Source organism: Setaria viridis, chromosome 6, assembly GCF_005286985.2.
Source record: "Setaria viridis chromosome 6, Setaria_viridis_v4.0, whole genome shotgun sequence".
Lineage (NCBI taxonomy): Eukaryota > Viridiplantae > Streptophyta > Magnoliopsida > Poales > Poaceae > Setaria > Setaria viridis.
The window spans coordinates 6457305-6475919 of NC_048268.2; the positions used below are offsets into that span (position 1 = coordinate 6457305).

The following is an 18615-nucleotide window of genomic DNA, read 5'->3' on the forward strand; positions in this document are numbered from 1 at the left end:
TGGCAGAACAAGCAAGGATGCGATTCTGAAGGTGGACCGTACTGGCGACCAAATAATGAGTACATATGATGGTACTGTACTTCGACGAGAACCAAAGTGAAACCATCTTGGACTAATGTGCCCATTGAGGATGCACCGTCTGATGATGACGCTGACATAGCTGACGCGTACGACACGGTGACACGCTATGGGACACAGCCTGAGCGTGCACCTCTCCACGACTACATGGTAAGATTTCGGTTTGTAATTATGGTATCGTAACATTGCTCACTTATGGAATGAAAACTCCTACGTACAGGGACAGCAGCTTGCAAGGCTCTCAAACGAGGCGGGCGTGATTATGGAGCACGCCGTCGGGGAAGGTGATGGTCTGCTTCGTGCTTTTGCAGAGGTAGAAGCCCAAACTAATTTTCACTTATACTCGTACTACCTTTGTAACCATCAATAACATAGCCGTGAATATATGCTGCTTACATGTGGCAGAGGGTTCGAAAAAGTTGCAGGCGAATGGCCATGAGGATGAACTGCATGACGTCCTCAGATGTGCACCACGGGGGCAATGTCCAGGGTACTTCTTCAGGATCACATCGGACTGCATTGGCGACTACCCCCAGGGCTGCAACACCGTCCACTGCTGCAGGTCCTAGCAGGAGATCGCGAGGCAAGGAACCCGCATCCCCTCAGGAAAGCGAGGACTCTGAAGGTGAGCAGTCTGAGGATGATGACCCTACATATGGTGAGGAACTGGAGATTTCTCACGATGCTCCACCTGTGACTCAGACGCAGGGAGAGTCCAGCCAGGTATATTCACAAGTTTCTCCAAATTCAATTATACATTTTAATGTTCGCTCCCGAAGTGTCATACAAATTTTATGTTTTGTGCCCAATTATTCCATAGGAACCTGCACCTCGTATCCGGTTGCCACACCGGCGTCGTCATTCCCGGGACCATACCGACGTTGGCAGCGCCAACGTGCTGCCCATGCATCCAAGGAGGGAGCGTTGCCCAAGAGATTCTTTTAGCCCTCCGGATGAGCGGCGGTCACGACACTGAACCTAGCATGTCTCAAGACTTTTGGAACTGTCACGTGTGTAAAAGACTAAGTTGGTTGTTAGGTTTATTCATGTCACGTTTGTAAAAGACTAAGTTGGTTGTTAGGTTTTTTATGTCCGTACAATGTTATATGTTTGCTCCATGATGTACTTACATTTCGTGTATTTTTTCGTAAATGTTCAGAACAAAAATACGTTTCAGATTGTGCAGCGCGCTCCTGACGCCCCACCCTCCTGGGCCGAAACCTACTGAAAGGTTACTAAAATTGGCGCGGCAGCGGACCCCTGCCGCGCCAGGCCGCCTGGCGCGGCAAGGCCCTCCCCCGGCAGGAAACCTACTGAAAGCGTGTTGCAGTTGGCGCGGCAGCTCACTCCTGCCGCGCCAGGCCGCCTGGCGTGGCAAGGCCCCCTACTGAAAGTTCGTTGCAGTAGGCGCGGCAGCTCACTCCTGCCGCGCCAGGCGTCCTGGCGCAGCAAGGGCCCCCCCCGAAACCTACTGAAAGTTCGTTTCATTTGGCGCGGGAGCGCACTCCTGCCGTGCCAGGCGGAGTGGCGCGGCACGGCCCCCCCCCTCCACACTTCAATCCACACTTCACTGAAAGTTCGGTTCATTTTGCGCGGCAAGCCCCCTCCCCTACCACCAGCGCATTTCTGCTTCGCCAGGTGGAGTGGCGCAGCAAGCCCGTGGTTAGGATAGAGAATAATATTTATTAGTAGGCCCGGTAATTCTGACTACATTTAACACAAGGCACATGGTACTGACAAGACGCCCACAAAGTGTTCTGCAATAGGATTAGATCAGACCGGTGCGCAATCATGGATAAGAATAACACACACGTGCATTAAATGTTAGGGGTACGTATTGCCCCATTTGTACTTCGTCTTCTACTATTATTGCATCACAAATACCTTCAAGTACACCCGCTCTACCAGCGCTATACCTTCCTCCTCTTCCACCGCCCACTCCTCCTCGTCCTCCATCCAAATCATCGATCCCATCGAAGCTACTACTATTTCTTTCACACTCTAGCGCACAACGCATGCACACCATTCTCGTGCAGTCGCGTCGCGCCTACAGAACCGGGCCACTGCCCTCTGCTCTTCCTTTCTGCAACTTGACCGCAAATCTACTCGATGGTGCTTCCTTCGTACGAGAATACGAAGCGTCCCGCCGCCCGCCGCCCCATCACCTGCTCTACCAGCGCTATGCCTTCCTCCTCCTCCACCGCCCACTCCTCCTCGTCCTCCATCCAAATCATCGATCCCATCGAAGCTACTAATATTTCTTTCACACTCTAGCGCACAACGCATGCACGCCATTCTCGTGCAGTCGCGTCGCGCCTACAGAACCGGGCCACTGCCCTCTGCTCTTCCTTTTTGCAACTTGACTGCGAATCTACTCGATGGTGCTTCCTTCGTACGAGAATACGAAGCGTCCCGCCGCCCGCCGCCCCATCACCCGCTCTACTAGCGCTATGCCTTCCTCCTCCTCCACCGCCCACTCCTCCTCGTCCTCCATCCAAATCATCGATCCCATCGAAGCTACTACTATTTCTTTCACACTCTAGCGCTGACTACTAGCTCGGAGAGGAAACTTTGATGCGTTTGGACATAGTTCTCTCGGAAATGAAAATAGTTTTTGACAACTAATTGTAGTTCCCAGAATAAAAATAAACATAGTTTTCACAGCTACAGAGAAACATGATCCAGCTACATCAACGCGTTCATCTAGTCCGAGTCACCTTCATAAAGTAACTCGTCGTCATCATCATCATCATCTCTGGCAACAACAACTCCCTTGCCTTTTTCTTATCGACATTAACCTTACCAACAGGTAAATCGGCAACAAGAGCCTTCATCGTCTCCATCTGTGCCTCTTCCGCTTTTTATTGTAACTCTTCCATTTCAATCCTTCTCTTTCTTGCCCTAACTTGCTATAAATATTCTTCCCATGAACCCTTAGGGTATTTCACATTCGGATCAACCACATAACCTAAGCGATCTCTTTCCTCCCTCAACCTTTGTTTCTCCAACTCCCTCTCCTCCTGCAACTTCCTCCTATTTTCTCTCTTCTCATTTTCAGTTAGAGGTCGTGGATACTTGGATCTATTTTGCCTCCAATACTTAATAATAGTTTTCCTTGCATAAAGTCCTTTAGGTTCCACTCCAGTCTCATGCACCATATCTTGATATATTTTCCCCCAAAGCAAGTCGTCGTCAGGAATAGGCACATCATACTTCTTCCTAATCTTTTCTTTAATTTCTTATTGTTTCCTTGACTTCCATGGTTCCGATGTATTTCCCAACTTTAATAACAAATCATATCGACCACAAAAATCTTCCCAATCACATGTCCTTCCCTCCTGCAACAACAATTCAATATTCTTACAAATTTGAAACAAGTTACAACCTTCATAAAATATAAGAGACGACTAGTTACTAACCCAATAATCGCCATGTGCATTTCCACAGAACGAACCATATCCAAGTTCAGAAGGCACCACACCTTCTGTTGCCAATATACCACACTTGCATCTATCACTAGGAGAGGACACACATGGCCACGGTGCCTTTCGACTTTCGAACTCCCGCACTTCCTCCTCTGTTGGCCACATTGCCATTGGGCTGTATATATACTCATTGAAATCACACAACGGCCACCCATCCTGCAAAAAATCCGTGACGTGAACTACTCATACGTAAAGTAACTACAAAACGCTGCTCCAACTTCCAAGCAATAACATCAAGTAAATAACATCAAGTAAAAGTATGAACAATATACTGCAAAATTATAACTGCTACCTAAATGACATACTAATATTCTCGTAATATACTTACATGAGTCTTTAGGGAGCATCGAAAGAATGGAGTAAACTTAGGTGGATCCCCTAAGTTAGGACGCATAAGCTTAGCAGGAACACCACACTTGCACATGGGAGGATCCCTCACACGCCTACAAGCAGCCTCCTGCTTCTCCTCCTCGGTCATCCTAGGTGGGTTTGGTGGAGGAGGAACCCAACGCCTAAACTGATGGTATGGTTTAAGCTCTGTGCTATGATATGGGAATAGGCGGATCCTAGGATCATATTTGTCGGGTCTATCGATCCACTGAAAGAAATCACAAGGTGCGGTAGGCAGTGGATCAAAAGTCCATTTGCATACATAGAAGGCTCTTCCGGCTGTTTTTGAATTCCTTGATTGTTTCACCTCTGCTTGCGCGCCACATCTACAAAGAGGTACCGGAAGGGCAGGAGGTACGGGACCAGCACCATTGGACTTGCCCACATAACGCACATACCACCTACGCCGTTTGTATTCACAACCAAACGACGCCATCTCACCTAGAAATCAAGTGCAACAAATTTAATACACAAATAAACTTTACACACGTAATCCATACGAGCTATATACATCATTTTGATAAAATGTACACACTCGATCTACAAAATACAAACACTGAAACAAATATGAGACTAATTAATTGAAGATATAAAAAAAATACATGTCATGTAAACCACACAATTGGATGAATATATACCTAAATCGAAGCATTCAACAAGTTCTACACGTCAATATCGCGGGCAGAGACTTAATTGCGTATGAACTACGTATCATCTAACACAAAACACCATTGCATTTCATTCAAAATTCAAATCACTAACCTAACCCTAAGTCACCTAAACATCCTCCGATCTACCAAATGCAACGGTAAAACACGAGAAAAAGTAGGGGAATACCTTCCACACGAAGCAGGGATCGATTTTCACTACTTTTCCCCACCCAAATCGTCGGATTTTGGGTGGATTTGGGGGTGGGGCGGTGGGGGCCGGCGCTGCAAGGTGCTGCTGTGTGGTGTGTCTGGAGGAGGAAGAAAGGAGGGAGGGAGGAGGAAGGGAGCCGGCGCGTGGAATTAGTGTAGGTCCTGCCGCGCCAGGCGGGCTGGCGCGGCAACGCTGCCGCGCCACGCGGGATGGCGCGGCGAACGCCCGCCCACGTCAGCGCCCACCTGGCGCCACGACTCGCCGCGCCAGCGTGGCAGGGGGCCGCCGCGCCGGTGCATGCGGCGCGGCAGCGTGTTACTGCCGCGCCAGGCAGTCTGGCGCGGCCAAAAGGGTCACGCCGCGAAAATAAAGCCCGGGTGAGGTTATTTTTAAAAATAAATAAAAAAGGGTTAAAAATAAAAAAAATTCCACCTCCATCGATGGCTTCTTTGGTTTGCAACAGCACAGTGGACAAGAAAAGCAGGGCAAAGCTACATTGGGCTAGCTAGGAGGCCTGCAAGGCTGGTCGCGGGGCTGCGCATGTGAGGCGGTGGAGCAGGCCAGGCCGGCTATCTGGCTGGGCCGGGGCGAAGGCGGGTGAGGGTGAGGCGCGAGCGGGCCAAGTCGGTGGGCTGCTGCTGGCCTGGTAGGTTAGGAGGGTTAGATAGATTTTGTTTTTATTTAGATTTAGATTTAGTTTGAATTTTGAATCAGATTCAAAATTCAAACACACACTCAAACATGAGATCCAAATAAAATCCAAAAAGATCCAAGTCATTCCACACAAGTTTTGAAATGGAATTTGGGATGAGAAGAGAATTTGATTACCATTTTCAAACAAGCACACAATTCAACCAAAAGTTTTAAATTTTTGGAAAATTCACTCAAATAAATATTACAAATTTTGGAATATTACAAACATAACCACTTCACCTCGTGCCCCGAGAAAAGCGATACTCTGGAGATTTGGTTACAACGAAACTCTAGACTTTTCGGACCGTGTGAGTCCTCCTCGATTTCCTTGATGGCAAAATTAAAAAGGAAGCGGCTGCTTGAGTGCGGGTAGGGGCAAAAAACCTAACGGAACTTTTAGCGCAGTAACTTTTTTTTTTTACACTTTACCTATTAGCCAGCTTGTACCCATTGGTTTTAAAAAAAGAGATAAAAGCTAACAATATTTTCCATGGATGGAAACATTAACGTAAGAAGATATACAAGTAACAACCTATTTGAGACTTCAGTAGTGTTCATACCATACCATACTAGTAGTAACAGTAGCATTAAGCAGCCAGCTTACATTGAACAACAGAGCACAATACTTGTGTCAGTATAAAAAAAGACTTGTGTAAGGCCAGCTACACAAGTTAGCTCGCATTTCATAATTAAGTTTCAGATTTCGTGCAAGGCCAGATACTTTAGCACTGCACTCTTGATGTACCGAAAGGAAGATTAACATATAAGTACAATACCGAAGTAATGACTATGGAAATAGGCTTAGAAATACAACTGGAAGCTAGGTACAATGCAATAAACCTTAGTGCCTCATCATAGCTCCCTTAGCTTCCAGGAAAGTATAATGCTGTATTTGCAGTGAAAAAAAATATCACCTTCCAGTGGTGATCAAGTACGCGAGACTCTTGCAGTTGCAATAGAAACGTCTGCCAAACCGGTCCCATTTGACCACAATAGCAGCTGCAAAGCCAACGCCGAAGCCAAGCCCAACGAAGAGAAACAAAACCACATCAATATGACGAGAAGACTTGTCCCCATGTGCCACACCTGGAGAGTGAGGTGAACTACCACAAGGAAATTTTGGCAATTGCAGCCCACACAATCCAGCATTCCCTTCAAATGAGCTGCTGTCAAATGTAGAGAACTGACGTGACTGCGGTATCTTCCCCACCAAGTGATTGTATGACAAGTTTAGGGAGCCAAGAAAGGTGAGATCAGTTAGCTCTTGTGGAATGTCCCCTGAGAGTTGGTTGCAGGACAGGTCTAGTGACTCCAAATCAGTCATGCTTCCAAGTTGGGCTGGAATTTTTCCAGTGAAGGCATTGTGTGACAGACTCAGTACGCGTAGTGATACAAGGCTTCCAAATGTTTCAGGAATAGTACCCTCCAAACTATTTTTTGAGAAGTCAATTGCTGTTACGGTAGTCAGCATCCTTCCAAATAGCATATCTGCCCCCTTGTACATGATCTCAACAGAATATTGATATGAATGTTCTACGTCATTGACATTTATAGTGTTTAGAGTTTCGAGAGTTTTCCCAGAACTATTAAACTCTGCCATCATTGACTTTAACTGCTTGAACCATTGTGGCCTCAAAGTACCAGAGAAGTTGTTTGAGGCAAGATCGATAATTTGCAAGCTAGGGAAACATTCCTCACATTTTGTGTCCCCAACAATATCGCCTATGGTGCCATACATTTGGTTTGATCTCAGGACGAGTACAGAAAGCTTGGGAAGCCCCCTCAACCAAGAAGGAAAAGCATCAGCTATTTTGTTGCTTCCAAAGTCTATAACCTCCAAGTCTGTACAGTTAGAAAGGCCCCTAGGAAGCCTCCCTTCGATCTTATTGCCATGTAAATCTATCGTCTGTAAAGAACATCTTGTTGTTATATTGGAAGGCAGCATCCCTTTCAAGCGATTCTCCCTCAAATTTAAAACACTTCTGGGGATATTTTCTATAAAACAAGGTGGAATCGGGCCATTAAAGTAGTTATATGATAGATCAAAGACATTCAGGTCTGTGGCATTGCAAATTGAGGGAGATACATGGCCGTGTATATTATTTTTGGACATGCTGAGATAAATGGTGTCCCGAAGATAGGAGGTCCAGTTTGGCAGAAGGGAAGAGAACATGTTGTTGGAATAATCCAAGATTAGTCCTGATAATTTTGGCATAGGGATCATCCCTGAAAGTCTATTGAAACTAAGATCAAGCGTGTCGATTGGTGTATTGAAAGGGACAACATCCGAATTAAGTTGCATGCCTGTGAACATGTTATGCGAAAGATTCAAATGAGATTCCATAACATTCCATGTCATCTCCCAGATCCAATTTGGTATATCCCCACTGATTTTATTACATGAAAGATCCAAATACGATATACGGTCAACATGCCTCAAAAATCTTGGAAATCGAGTTATCTTGCAAGATGCGAGCCCTAATTCTTGTAGTCCAGCCAAATAGCTGGTTTCCACTAGATTATTATCTTCTGAGGCCATGACATGCAACTTATTGTAGGAAAGATTCAAAACAGTGAGGTAAGTTAATCTCCGAAAATGTGCAAGGTCCACGGAACCTATCAAGTTGTTTGAGCTAACATCTATACATACTAAACTTGTTAGTTGAAAGATGGCTTTGGGAATAAAACCTGACAATTCATTGTTCTTGAACGTCACGGTCTCCAACTGTGGACCTGCCTTGTCAAAGCCTTGTATAGGGCCAGAAAGCTGGTTGAAAGAGAGATCAAGGCGATTTAATATAGGAAGACTGAAAATAGATGGTGGAATCTCCCCTGGAAGGACAATAGAAAACATTAAGTTAGAAAATGTTTCCCCTTCTACAAATTGAAATCAGAAGATGCTACCTCCTATTTTGTTCAGAACATGAATACTTGACCCTTTCTCGAGAAAAGTAAAAGTTGATATCGTACCATAGAAATATATATCCCAAGTTTATTTATTTTATTTTGAGAAAATTGCATTACTAGTTTCAAAATAAATGGTCAAAACTTGTGTGGTAACCTCGCCGACCCTTGCACTTGTTGCAAATTACTTTCCCCAGCCCCCTCGTCTTTGTTGTGCCACGTGTTAGGCAATGGTTTGATGCTGGTTCAAAACATTAATTTGCTAATAGTGGGGTGGGTGAGATTAGTGTGCAAGTTTAAGGACTACCGGAAGAATTTAGTGCACCTACGGACCATAGAATTTAATAATCCTAGGACCCATGAAGCTGAAATGATCCGAACCCATCATGGATCATAATTTTATGGTATTATGATTTATGATACCCGGTGTATAGTCCTGTACCATCAAAAAGAATTGGTAAGATCACTTATATAGAATCCCGATCCTAACATCAAAATTTGTTAATATCTGAAATTAAATGCATGAGTAATTATATATGTTTCTTCAGATTAATTCGACATCTTTTACTCTTTGCATGACATCTGACCATTAAATTGTTTTAAATTATGATTAGATAATGTTTGGAGTTAAGTTGAAATGTCGAATTGACATTGACATGAATAAGTAGACTCGAGTTTACAAGAATTAATAAATTTATAAAAATAGCATTGTAGATTTCTTTTCAAGAACTTGTTTGACTTTTTAATACACGCATTTTTTTACTCATTACGCTGCAAAATCCTCCCCCAAAGTTCTTGACACAGTGTCAAACTCATTTGTTGTGTTTAAGCTCTTGCAATGATATATATCAGCTGCCCGCTTTTGTATAAGAGGGCCGGGTTAGAGAAGTATACCGTGTCAACTGCGCTAATGAAATTCTTTTAGAGTAAACTAGAGCAAATGAGAAGCTTTATGAGCCCTAATACCATTTAAGATTTCCATTGTCCTTACTTCCCTGTCAAATGAACACTCAAGCTCATATAGAAGTGACATGTGTGGTTGTTGCATCAAGAAGGAACCTTAAGGGAGGATTTTGCAACAGGGTTAGGCTTGTGGGTTCGTTAGGCCCTTCACACAACGTGTGCTTGGAGTATTGCTTGAAATGGAGAGAGGAGGTTTGGGCATCAATCACTCCCCCAAGTGGCCAAGTTGAAACCAGGAGCAGCACTGTGACAGAACAAAACAGATGCCAACTTTTCTCACATGGGCCTCGACTTTTTTTCCTAAAGTCACTCCACATAGTAGAGGCCTTAATGCAACTATTTTTCTTTTAGGGGATAATTGCAACTCAAGATGAATACTAGGAGCTTGAGCCGTGCACACATGTGTCAGTGGCAAGCTTGCACCTACTCTGAGCAGAGGAGGGTGCAGTTGGAGCTTGCAAGGCCCACGGTGTGGAGCACTGACGCTTAGGGATGCAAACAGGCTAAACCAGATATAGGGCTGAATCATGTTGGCAACGGTAGCATAGACTATAAGTGGGTTCGCAGGCTAGCTTGCTTGATTTACAGAAATATATTATGGTGGAGGGATGCCCTTGACCTGTTACATGCCTATACAAACTAAGAGCATGTTAGCAGATCCTTACTCCCCAATCCAACTACCATATTGGGAGGGTTAACGAAAAATAGTGTTCCAGCAGATTCTTTTTTACTTTTTTTCCATTTCACAATAGTTATTGGGACAAACTAATAATCCACCCTAACTTATCCTAAAAAAAGAGTATTTCAATACGGTAGTTTGGATTGTGATTATTGGGGAACTGCAAAAACAACTTTTCCGATAACCATAAAAGAAATATTGGAACATTTCCATTAGCTTGTTCTTAGGAAAAATTGATTGGAAAACTATTGAAGATTCTCTAAGGGATCCTCAAGTTGGCGTGCGACTGCGCAAGCGGTGGGGGGAGCACAAGCAGCCCAATATGACCTAATTTTAGCCCAAGTTAGGTTTAGTTGTTGCCGAACTAACATCCATGTTCTATTTTTTTCCCTTTCTTCATTCTTTTGGGTTTTACATTTTCTTGTCCTTTTCTTTAATTATTTCCTTTTATATTATTCTGCATATTATTTTATTTCCTTTATATTTATTATTTGTTTCTATTTTTTGTTTCATTTTCTTTTATGTTTTCCTTTTCTACTAGGAAATTCTAACTTTTTCATTTATTTTATTGTTTCCATTTTTATTATCTTTTATGCTTCTTTTCTTTTTTATTTTTAGTAACAATTTTTTGTATATTTTGTTTGCTAGTAAGAATAATTTATTCAATTAGTTTTCTTTATTGTTTCACTCTAGCACTACTTTAAAAATCATTTGTGCATACGATCATTCTATTTTTTTTACAACGGTGCTTAATAACAAACGTCTCTAGCAAGGGTTCCAAAAATACAAGTGTTTATAGATGTGGGCCACATAATTAAGTAATTGTCTGAAAAAAATTCGAAAGGCATGCCACCTAAGCAACCACTACTAGAAATTGACTTCTAGAGGCAGGCCTAATAAGCAACTTCCTCTAAAAATGTAAACAACCAAATTTTAAAGAAAAATAATAGCCTTTTTTTAATGAAGAAGAATGAAGACAAATTTACTAGCATAACTATAGAGCTCGATGACATCTAAAACTTCATAGTTCATAACCTTTTCATTTAAGACTATTTACAGGCCCAAATGAAATTCGTCACCATTTCTTATATTTATTTTTAACAATAAATTATGATTTCCAAAATGATCTTTGAAGGAGATGTGCTCTTCACAAAAGTTGTAGTGCATGAAGAGATCTAAAAATTTGTAATTGATATTTTTTTTCAAATTTATGATCGTTAGAGTGTCAAATGCATAGTACAATATTTAGAGAAGTGAAATCAAAAGAATCCCTTATATAGTTAATATGTGTTTCGTAAAGAGAGCTACGCGTGAAGAGAGCTGTCATACCATGAATTTTTTGGAATTCAGGATATGACTAAAAATAATAATTAAACAATAATTTTCTAATAATTTAATTTTTTCAACATTTATTTTCTTGAGAGGAAATTTAGTATAGGAAAATGATTGGTTGTTTTTTCTAAATTAAATAAATTAGTTCTTTGTGTGTTGCATTCATGCCGAGACATCTTGGTGTTTCATGAGTGCAGACATTTTAAAAATATGTTTCTATAACATTTAGGTTCTTCTAAGAATTTTCCAAATTTTTCTAGGATCTATTCTCATTTTCCTAGAGCTAAATCTTTTTATTATAAGGCCCTCGAATCCCTTTCTTGAGCTCCAAGTATTTTATTTGGATTCATCGTGTCCCAAACTATCTCTAGAAATTTCCCTAGGATTTTAGCTTTTTAGAGTATTTTTTGTGGTTTCATTGATTTATCTAGAATTTTCTAGATTTATCTTTGCATGGGAAACATCTCTAAAAATGAAATAGAAAGAAATCCCCTTTCCTTCATGCCGGGCTCATGGGACCGACGTGCTCTAGCCCAGCAGCCGGCCTGCCAGGCCCATCTGAGCCCTGCAGCTCTTGGTGTCCATGCCGGACACAATATGGCACCGCCGCCTCCCCAGCTAACTTGGGTGTGCGTGCCACGGCTCCACCCCTGCCCCTATAAATAGCAAAGACGCATCCCTTGCTTGCCATGCTGCCCCAGCTCGTGCATGTGCTGCGCCTCGCCCTTGCTCACGCAAGCGCTGCCAACTGCCGGAGCTGAGCTGCGCCGCCACCTCGATCTGCCAGACCCCGGCGTCCCAAGACCAAGCCTCCACCTCCCAAAGTTGCGCCACGATAGGCCGCCTCCAACCAAGGCATCCGCTACACCAAAAAGGCCATTGGAGCAGCACCGCCTTGCCTCACAACGCCAATCCGACCGCCGTCTGTTGTCCGCTGCTAGCCAAAATTCCAGCTGGAATCTGTCCACCCCACCTCTGGTGAGCACCTCCATAGAGTCCCCTTGACCTCCTCTTCCAATCCCTGTCCTCGCGACCGGATTGCCCCCAATCCCGCTGGTCAGAAGCCAGCCGCCATGGCCATTAGAAGCTCTTTGAGCTTTTGTGATTAGGCCCCTTGGAGATCGTGTAATGTTTACAAGTTTTCCTATGTCTTGCTCCTTTTACAGTGAACCCCATAGACTTTATCTGATCCTTACAATCGAACCAAGTTGTAATCTTTATCAGATCTAACCTCGAGCCTTATCAATTTCGCAAGCACTCTTTGATGTGTCTTGCAAATCTTCTCTGCTAGCCCCTATTGTCTAGGGTTAGTCACGATTAGACCCTGCAGCTTGTTTCATCGATCCTTTGTTTTAGCTCCGTTTAACCTCATTCTTATTGTGTTAGGTTGATGATAACATAAATTACATGTTAGTAATGATGGTTTCCATCATGCATGTTTTTGAAAATAAATTTAATATTAATTTTATTGATGCCTGTTAAACATGTCTTCCTTAATTAAAAACTACTTAGAGTTATACAACTCTTTTTATAATCAATATTAATTTGATTAATGCTTACTTCATATATTTTGCTAAATAAAAGCTAAGTAGAGCGACACCTCGGTTTTTCATAAACTAATGTTAATTATTTTAATATTCAACACTGAGTCAACTTTTCCAAATAAAAGTTGATTAGACTTTTACACTGGCTTTTATAAATAAATATTAACTTGATTAATACCAACATGATTATGTTTTCAATAACAATTTGATCCACTTGAATCATAAAGTATACGTTTAGATGTTTCATATAGTTTTGCTTTTCTAAAAGTTAAATATTTAAATGATATAATTTATACTTCAATATTTACAATTAAAATATAGATAAATTATAACTCGGTTTTTCTTAATTATTGATAAAATGACCAATGTCAATATGAATGTGTTATCTAAATAAACTTTGTTTGGCTCAACACGACAGATGTATTAATTCGATTACATGTGTTCATCTTTCTAAAGTTAAGTGTTCATCTTTTTTTGTTTGGTCCAACTTTAATCATTGACAAGTAAGCCTAATAATAATCATTGATGGGTGGAACAATTGTTTAATTGGTACGTGTCCCTCTCCGTCTCCCCCAACCGGCCCTACCCCGCGTCCAAGCCCCGGCGCCGCCCGCCGAGCCCTCGCCACTGCGTTCCCCGCCCGCGTCACCGTCCCCGAGGAGATCCACATCCACCGCGCCGTCGGAGACCCTCTCCTTCCTCGTCGCGAGAACCTTCTCCAGCAACGGCGCCTCGTCTTCCTACTCGAAGCCGCTGCCCTCGCTCTTCCGCGGCGTACGTCCCAGCCCCAAGCCCGGCGCCGCGCTAGCCGGCGCTGCCGCGGCATCCCGAGCGGTCCTTACCCCGCACGCGGCTGCAATCAAGTCCCGCCGATCAGTCTCGGTGCCCGTCGAGAAGCTCCTGGAGGAGGGCAGTGGCTTCGAGGCCTCCGAGGAGCTCCCTTCCACTGGAAGCTTGGAAACAGAGGTAGAAGAAAAGGGAACTCGGAAGTGGTTCCTGAACCGACAAGAGCAAACTGCCAGTGGGAGTGGGACTGAAGAATTTGAAGAGGAGAAACATGCAGAAGTGGAAATTGAAGAGAGTTCTGGGTCTACGAAGCTGGTGGAGGCGAGTACCCTTGATTCTGTAGTCGCTGACGATTTCAGTGGGCATGAGCAAACAGCTGAAAATGGCAGCATGGTGGAAACCGATCAAGTTGAGAACCATACTGCAGTTGTCTATGAGGAAAATGCATATGACCAAACTGGAGATGATAATTATGTGCAATCAGCTCAGAGTATGGATCCAATTGGGTCCGTTTCTGAGGAAAGTTTTGATGATGATCGGGAGGCCGACAAATCCGACAGCATCATCGAAGACCAAGTGGAATCTGAGAGTTCAATTGATAAGGTGATCGAGGAGAGAATGGGGCAGCTGGAGATCAGCAGGAAGGCTGAGAAGAATGCAGAGAAGAAACAGAAAGTGTCGATGAAACCGTTGGAGTTGGCAGAGGAGCTTGAGAAGAGGCAGGCCTCGTTTGGTCGACACTGGAAAGAAGGAGCAGCTGCCCAACCCATGCAACTAGAGGGGATAGGAAAGGGCCCACCAGCTATTGGTTACATGCAAATCGAGATGGACAACCCAGTAACTCGTGCCATGTCCTCACCGTCATTTAGGCCGGACACCAGGTGCTGGCAGTTCATAGGAGCTATATAGCGATGGGCACGTCTAAAGGTGCTGTCATTGTCATTCCAAGCAAATACTCCATTCATCAAGCTGAATATAGCTATATAGCTATATACTCCGGATTCAGTATTTCGATTTTTGGTAAGTCCTCTGGAAATACCAAGTTGAAACCCAAAGTATAATCAGGACCATTCCTGCACATATCTGTAATCTTTGAAAATAAAAGACTTGATGAATCTGAAATCTTCTTATCCAGACTTAAAGCTAGAACGATATTGCTTTTGACTCTGTCAGGTTTTTTATGTTTAATGATTGCTTTGGTATGCTTCACTGTGTTGGTAATATCATGGTCCATCGCTGAAGGATTAACTTAAAGAATGTATGCAGTTTTTTATTTCTTTCATTGTAATCACCTTCATATTGTCCTGCTGCTATTTCAGAGACGTTATGTGAATAGGCCAATTGTTGAATTTGAGGCTGCAGCACAGGAAGAACTTAAGATAACTGAACTGCGTCTTGCAAAGCTTTTCTCTTCAGAGCTGACTGTTCCCTCTACTACTACTAAAGCCCCCAACATCCAATCAGATAAAGCAGCAGGTATCAATTCCATTCGATTTGCGGGAGCTAGAGTTGTCGAAACGAGATAGGGTTTGCGGAGTTGGAAGAGTTCCATGTGTGGATCCCACATAATAAACAGATAACATTAAATCACCCACAAATGATGTTTTCCATCATGCATGTTTTTGAAAATAAATTTAATATTAATTTTATTGATGCCTGTTAAACATGTCTTCCTTAATTAAAAGCTACTTAGAGTTATATACCCCTTTTTTATAATCAATGTTAATTTTATTAATGCTTACTTCATATATTTTTCTAAATAAAAGCTAAGTAGAGCTACACCTCGGTTTTTCATAAACTAATGTTCATTATTTTAATATTCAACACTGAGTCAACTTTTCTAAATAAAAGTTGATTAGGCTTTTACAGTGGCTTTTATAAATAAATATTAACTTGATTAATACCAACATGATTATATTTTCAATAACAATTTGATCCACTTGAATCATAAAGTATACGTTTAGATGTTTCATATAGTTTTGCTTTTCTAAAAGTTAAATATTTAAATGATATAATTTATACTTCAATATTTACAATTAAAATATAGATAAATTATAACTCGATTTTTCTTAATTATTGATAAAATGACCAATGTCAATATGAATGTGTTTTCTAAATAAACTTTGTTTGGCCCAACATGACAGATGTATTAATTCGATTACATGTGTTCATCTTTCTAAAGTTAAGTGTGTAACGGGTATAATTTATATATGAACATTTATGAATAAAACTTGATAAGGTTTTACCTCAGTTTTTGTAAGTAAAGTATAATTTACATTAATTCCAACATAGGTTATTTTTCTTTCTAAAGTATCCTTTACATATGTTTTGTTAATTAAAATAAACCGGGTGTGACAAGAGCAATCTTGGTTCAAATCCTATATACTGCACATTTGCATATTTTGTGTGAGAAATTGTATGATGTGTGACAGCTAGAAATTTGCTAGCTACATATACCTAACTTTTTATGAGCGGGTGCGGCTGACTAGCTTCTCCAGAGCAAGCAGACTCATGCCCCTCCAGCAGGTGTAGTTTGGTCAAGGAGGGAGCAGAGGCGCCGGCCACCTCACACATCTGTCATGGTTTAACTTGTGAACTAGTGGCATGTCGGGCGTAGGGTTATGTTTTTTTTAAACTAAATAGCACAGAATGGATAATACAGCATTTTGCAATCGTAAATGTGTGTGTGTGTGGGTAGGGTATTGTTACGTACCGTTGAGAGAATTAGAAGAAAGATCCAGCATTGTTAGCTGGGTCAAATTAACTATTGAGCTTGGTATGCTTCCAGAAAAATTGCAACCTTGAAGAACTAACCATCTCAACTTATTGAGCTGCCCAATTGCATTAGGTATCAACCCAGAAATCTGACGACCATGAATTTCCATGGCTTCCAAGTTAGTGAGGTTGCCAATTGGAGCCGGCATTGAACCTGAAAACCCAGAATCCTCGATATACATGATTCTCAAATTTGTGAGCTTGCCAATTGCAGGCGGCATTGGCCCTGAAAACCCACATTGTACTATATACATGTTTCTCAAATTTGTGAGTTCACCAATTGCAGCTGGCATTAGTCCTGAAAACCCAGCACCCTTGATATACAGGTTTCTCAAATTTGTGAGTTCACCAATTGCAGCTGGCATTGGTCCTGAAAACCCAGCATCCTCGATATACAGGTTTCTCAAATTTGTGAGTTCACCAATTGCAGCTGGCATTGGTCCTGAAAACCCAGCATCCTCGATATGCAAGTTTCTCAAATTTGTGAGTTCACCAATTGCAGCTGGCATTGGTCCTGAAAACCCAGCATCCTCGATATGCAAGTTTCTCAAATTTGTGAGTTCACCAATTGCAGCTGGCATTGGTCCTGAAAACCTAGATAATATATACAAGTTTCTCAAATTTGTGAGGTTGCCGATAGAAGATGGCATGGAGCCATATATTGTGCAATCATCCATTGCAAGTGTTTGCAAGCCCGTGAGGTTTCCAACTGCATGAAGTATTGGCCTAGGGAGGTCGCACTCATCGATTTTCAAGTTTTTCAAGTTCATGAAGTTGCTAAGTAAGGTAGGTGGTACCCCAGAGAAGTTACATCCAAAGAGTCCCAAACTTGTTAGGTTTTTGTGCTGGCCAATCGATGAGAAAATTGGACCTAAGTCGCTTCCTGAGTCCAAATTGAGGTCCAACTCATTATCTAAAAAACAATCAAGGTCCAACTGGTGTAGAGACTTAAGTCTACCGAATGTAGAGAGAAAATCCACAGAAATTAAATTCCTGTTAAGACCCAACTCCTTCAACGACGTGAAATTACTAGAAGGCGTTGGTATGGCATATACAAAGTTGGTCCTATCAAGTCTCAAAGTCTCTAAAGAGCTGGCATTAGAAAAGTTTGGCACATGGCCTGAGAGATTCATATTATTGGACAAATCGAGGACCCTTAGATTTTTCGATTGAAAGGGTCTAGAGGGTAACCGCCCCTCAAGATTTGTCTCAGAAAGTTGAAGCACAGATAAATTGGGAAAATCCATGAAGAACTCTGGAAATGGACCAGCAGCTGCATCACAGTTTCCTTGGAGGTTGATCACAACAAGAGAATGGAGTCTCGAGAGCCATATGCAGCCAAACTAAGTACCTGAAGTTGAGGAACATATGCAGCAAGAGATGTGCCCCACTCTTCTCCACTATTGGACAAATCCACCGAGTCAAGGTAGAGCTCTCTTAAGTTGCTGAGGTTTGCCACAAAGGTATCAAAACTTGATTCCCGTAAATAGTTATTATAATTATTATAATAATAAATATTGTTTGGATAATCAATATTGTATGTTGAAAGATCCAATGAGAGAAGGTTCACTAGTTTACTGATGCTAGGAGGTATCTGACCATGTAATCCTGAATTGGAAAGGTTTAGGTGGGTTAAAAAAGTGAACCTCTCAAAACCAGTAGAACGGATGGTGTCTCCACCGATGTCATTCATGCTAAGGTCGAGTCGCCGAAGTGATAAGAGGCTGAAGAGTGCAGGGTCCAAGCCATGACTTGACAAGTGACGGTTGTTGAGGTCGAGAATGGTGACATGGCCAGAGGAAGGGTCGCAGCCAACACCCTCCCAAAGACAACAGTTGGTACCATTTCGCCATGACGAAAGCCTGGTGGTGGATCTGCTGAAGGAGAATGACTTCTTCAGCTGGAGGAGCGCCTTAGCTTGGTTTGGATGGCACAAAAATGAGACAGGGAGGTGAGTGAGGTTACCACCATCAGCACGGTGGGCAATAGAGGTGGAGAGTAGTGTGTGGAGCTGAGCAAGAAAGAGCAGTAACACCCAGCCGATGGAAGCCATAGCAACTCAGTATGAGCCGATGATAGGCTTACAAAGAGGCACAAGCCAGATACATAATGGATTGTCTAGTCT

General features: G+C 42.4%; 1 protein-coding gene across 3 annotated transcripts; it reads right to left on the bottom strand.

Annotated features, from left to right (window-relative positions):
• Positions 1 to 2722: 2722 nt before the first annotated feature.
• Positions 2723 to 18615, bottom strand: LOC117861013 (receptor like protein 24). Of its 3 annotated transcripts, XR_011898440.1 has the most exons (4): positions 16429 to 18279; positions 6422 to 8339; positions 3498 to 4394; positions 2723 to 3416 (listed from the first exon to the last, which is right to left on the bottom strand). XR_011898440.1 is itself a non-coding variant. In XM_034744467.2 (3 exons), exons 1-3 carry the CDS (start codon positions 18541 to 18543, stop codon positions 6418 to 6420), a joined length of 2985 nt encoding a protein of 994 aa, XP_034600358.1. In that variant the 5' UTR covers positions 18544 to 18615; the 3' UTR covers positions 6145 to 6417. The 3 variants fall into 3 exon arrangements, 2 of the variants coding, with proteins under 2 accessions (XP_034600358.1, XP_034600357.1); XM_034744467.2 differs by lacking the exons at positions 2723 to 3416; positions 3498 to 4394 and having other exon boundaries at positions 6145 to 8339; positions 16429 to 17084; positions 18137 to 18615; XM_034744466.2 differs by lacking the exons at positions 2723 to 3416; positions 3498 to 4394 and having other exon boundaries at positions 6145 to 8339; positions 16429 to 17935; positions 18137 to 18277.

Excerpts from the sequence above, each read along its gene's own strand:
- LOC117861013 (XM_034744466.2), bottom strand. The coding sequence starts at position 17,737 with ATGGATTTTCCCAATTTATCTGTGCTTCAACTTTCTGAGACAAATCTT. Across the intron at positions 8,340-16,428 it reads TTCTTCTAATTCTCTCAACG|GGGAGATTCCACCATCTATT; the intron begins GTACGTAACAAT and ends TTGTCCTTCCAG.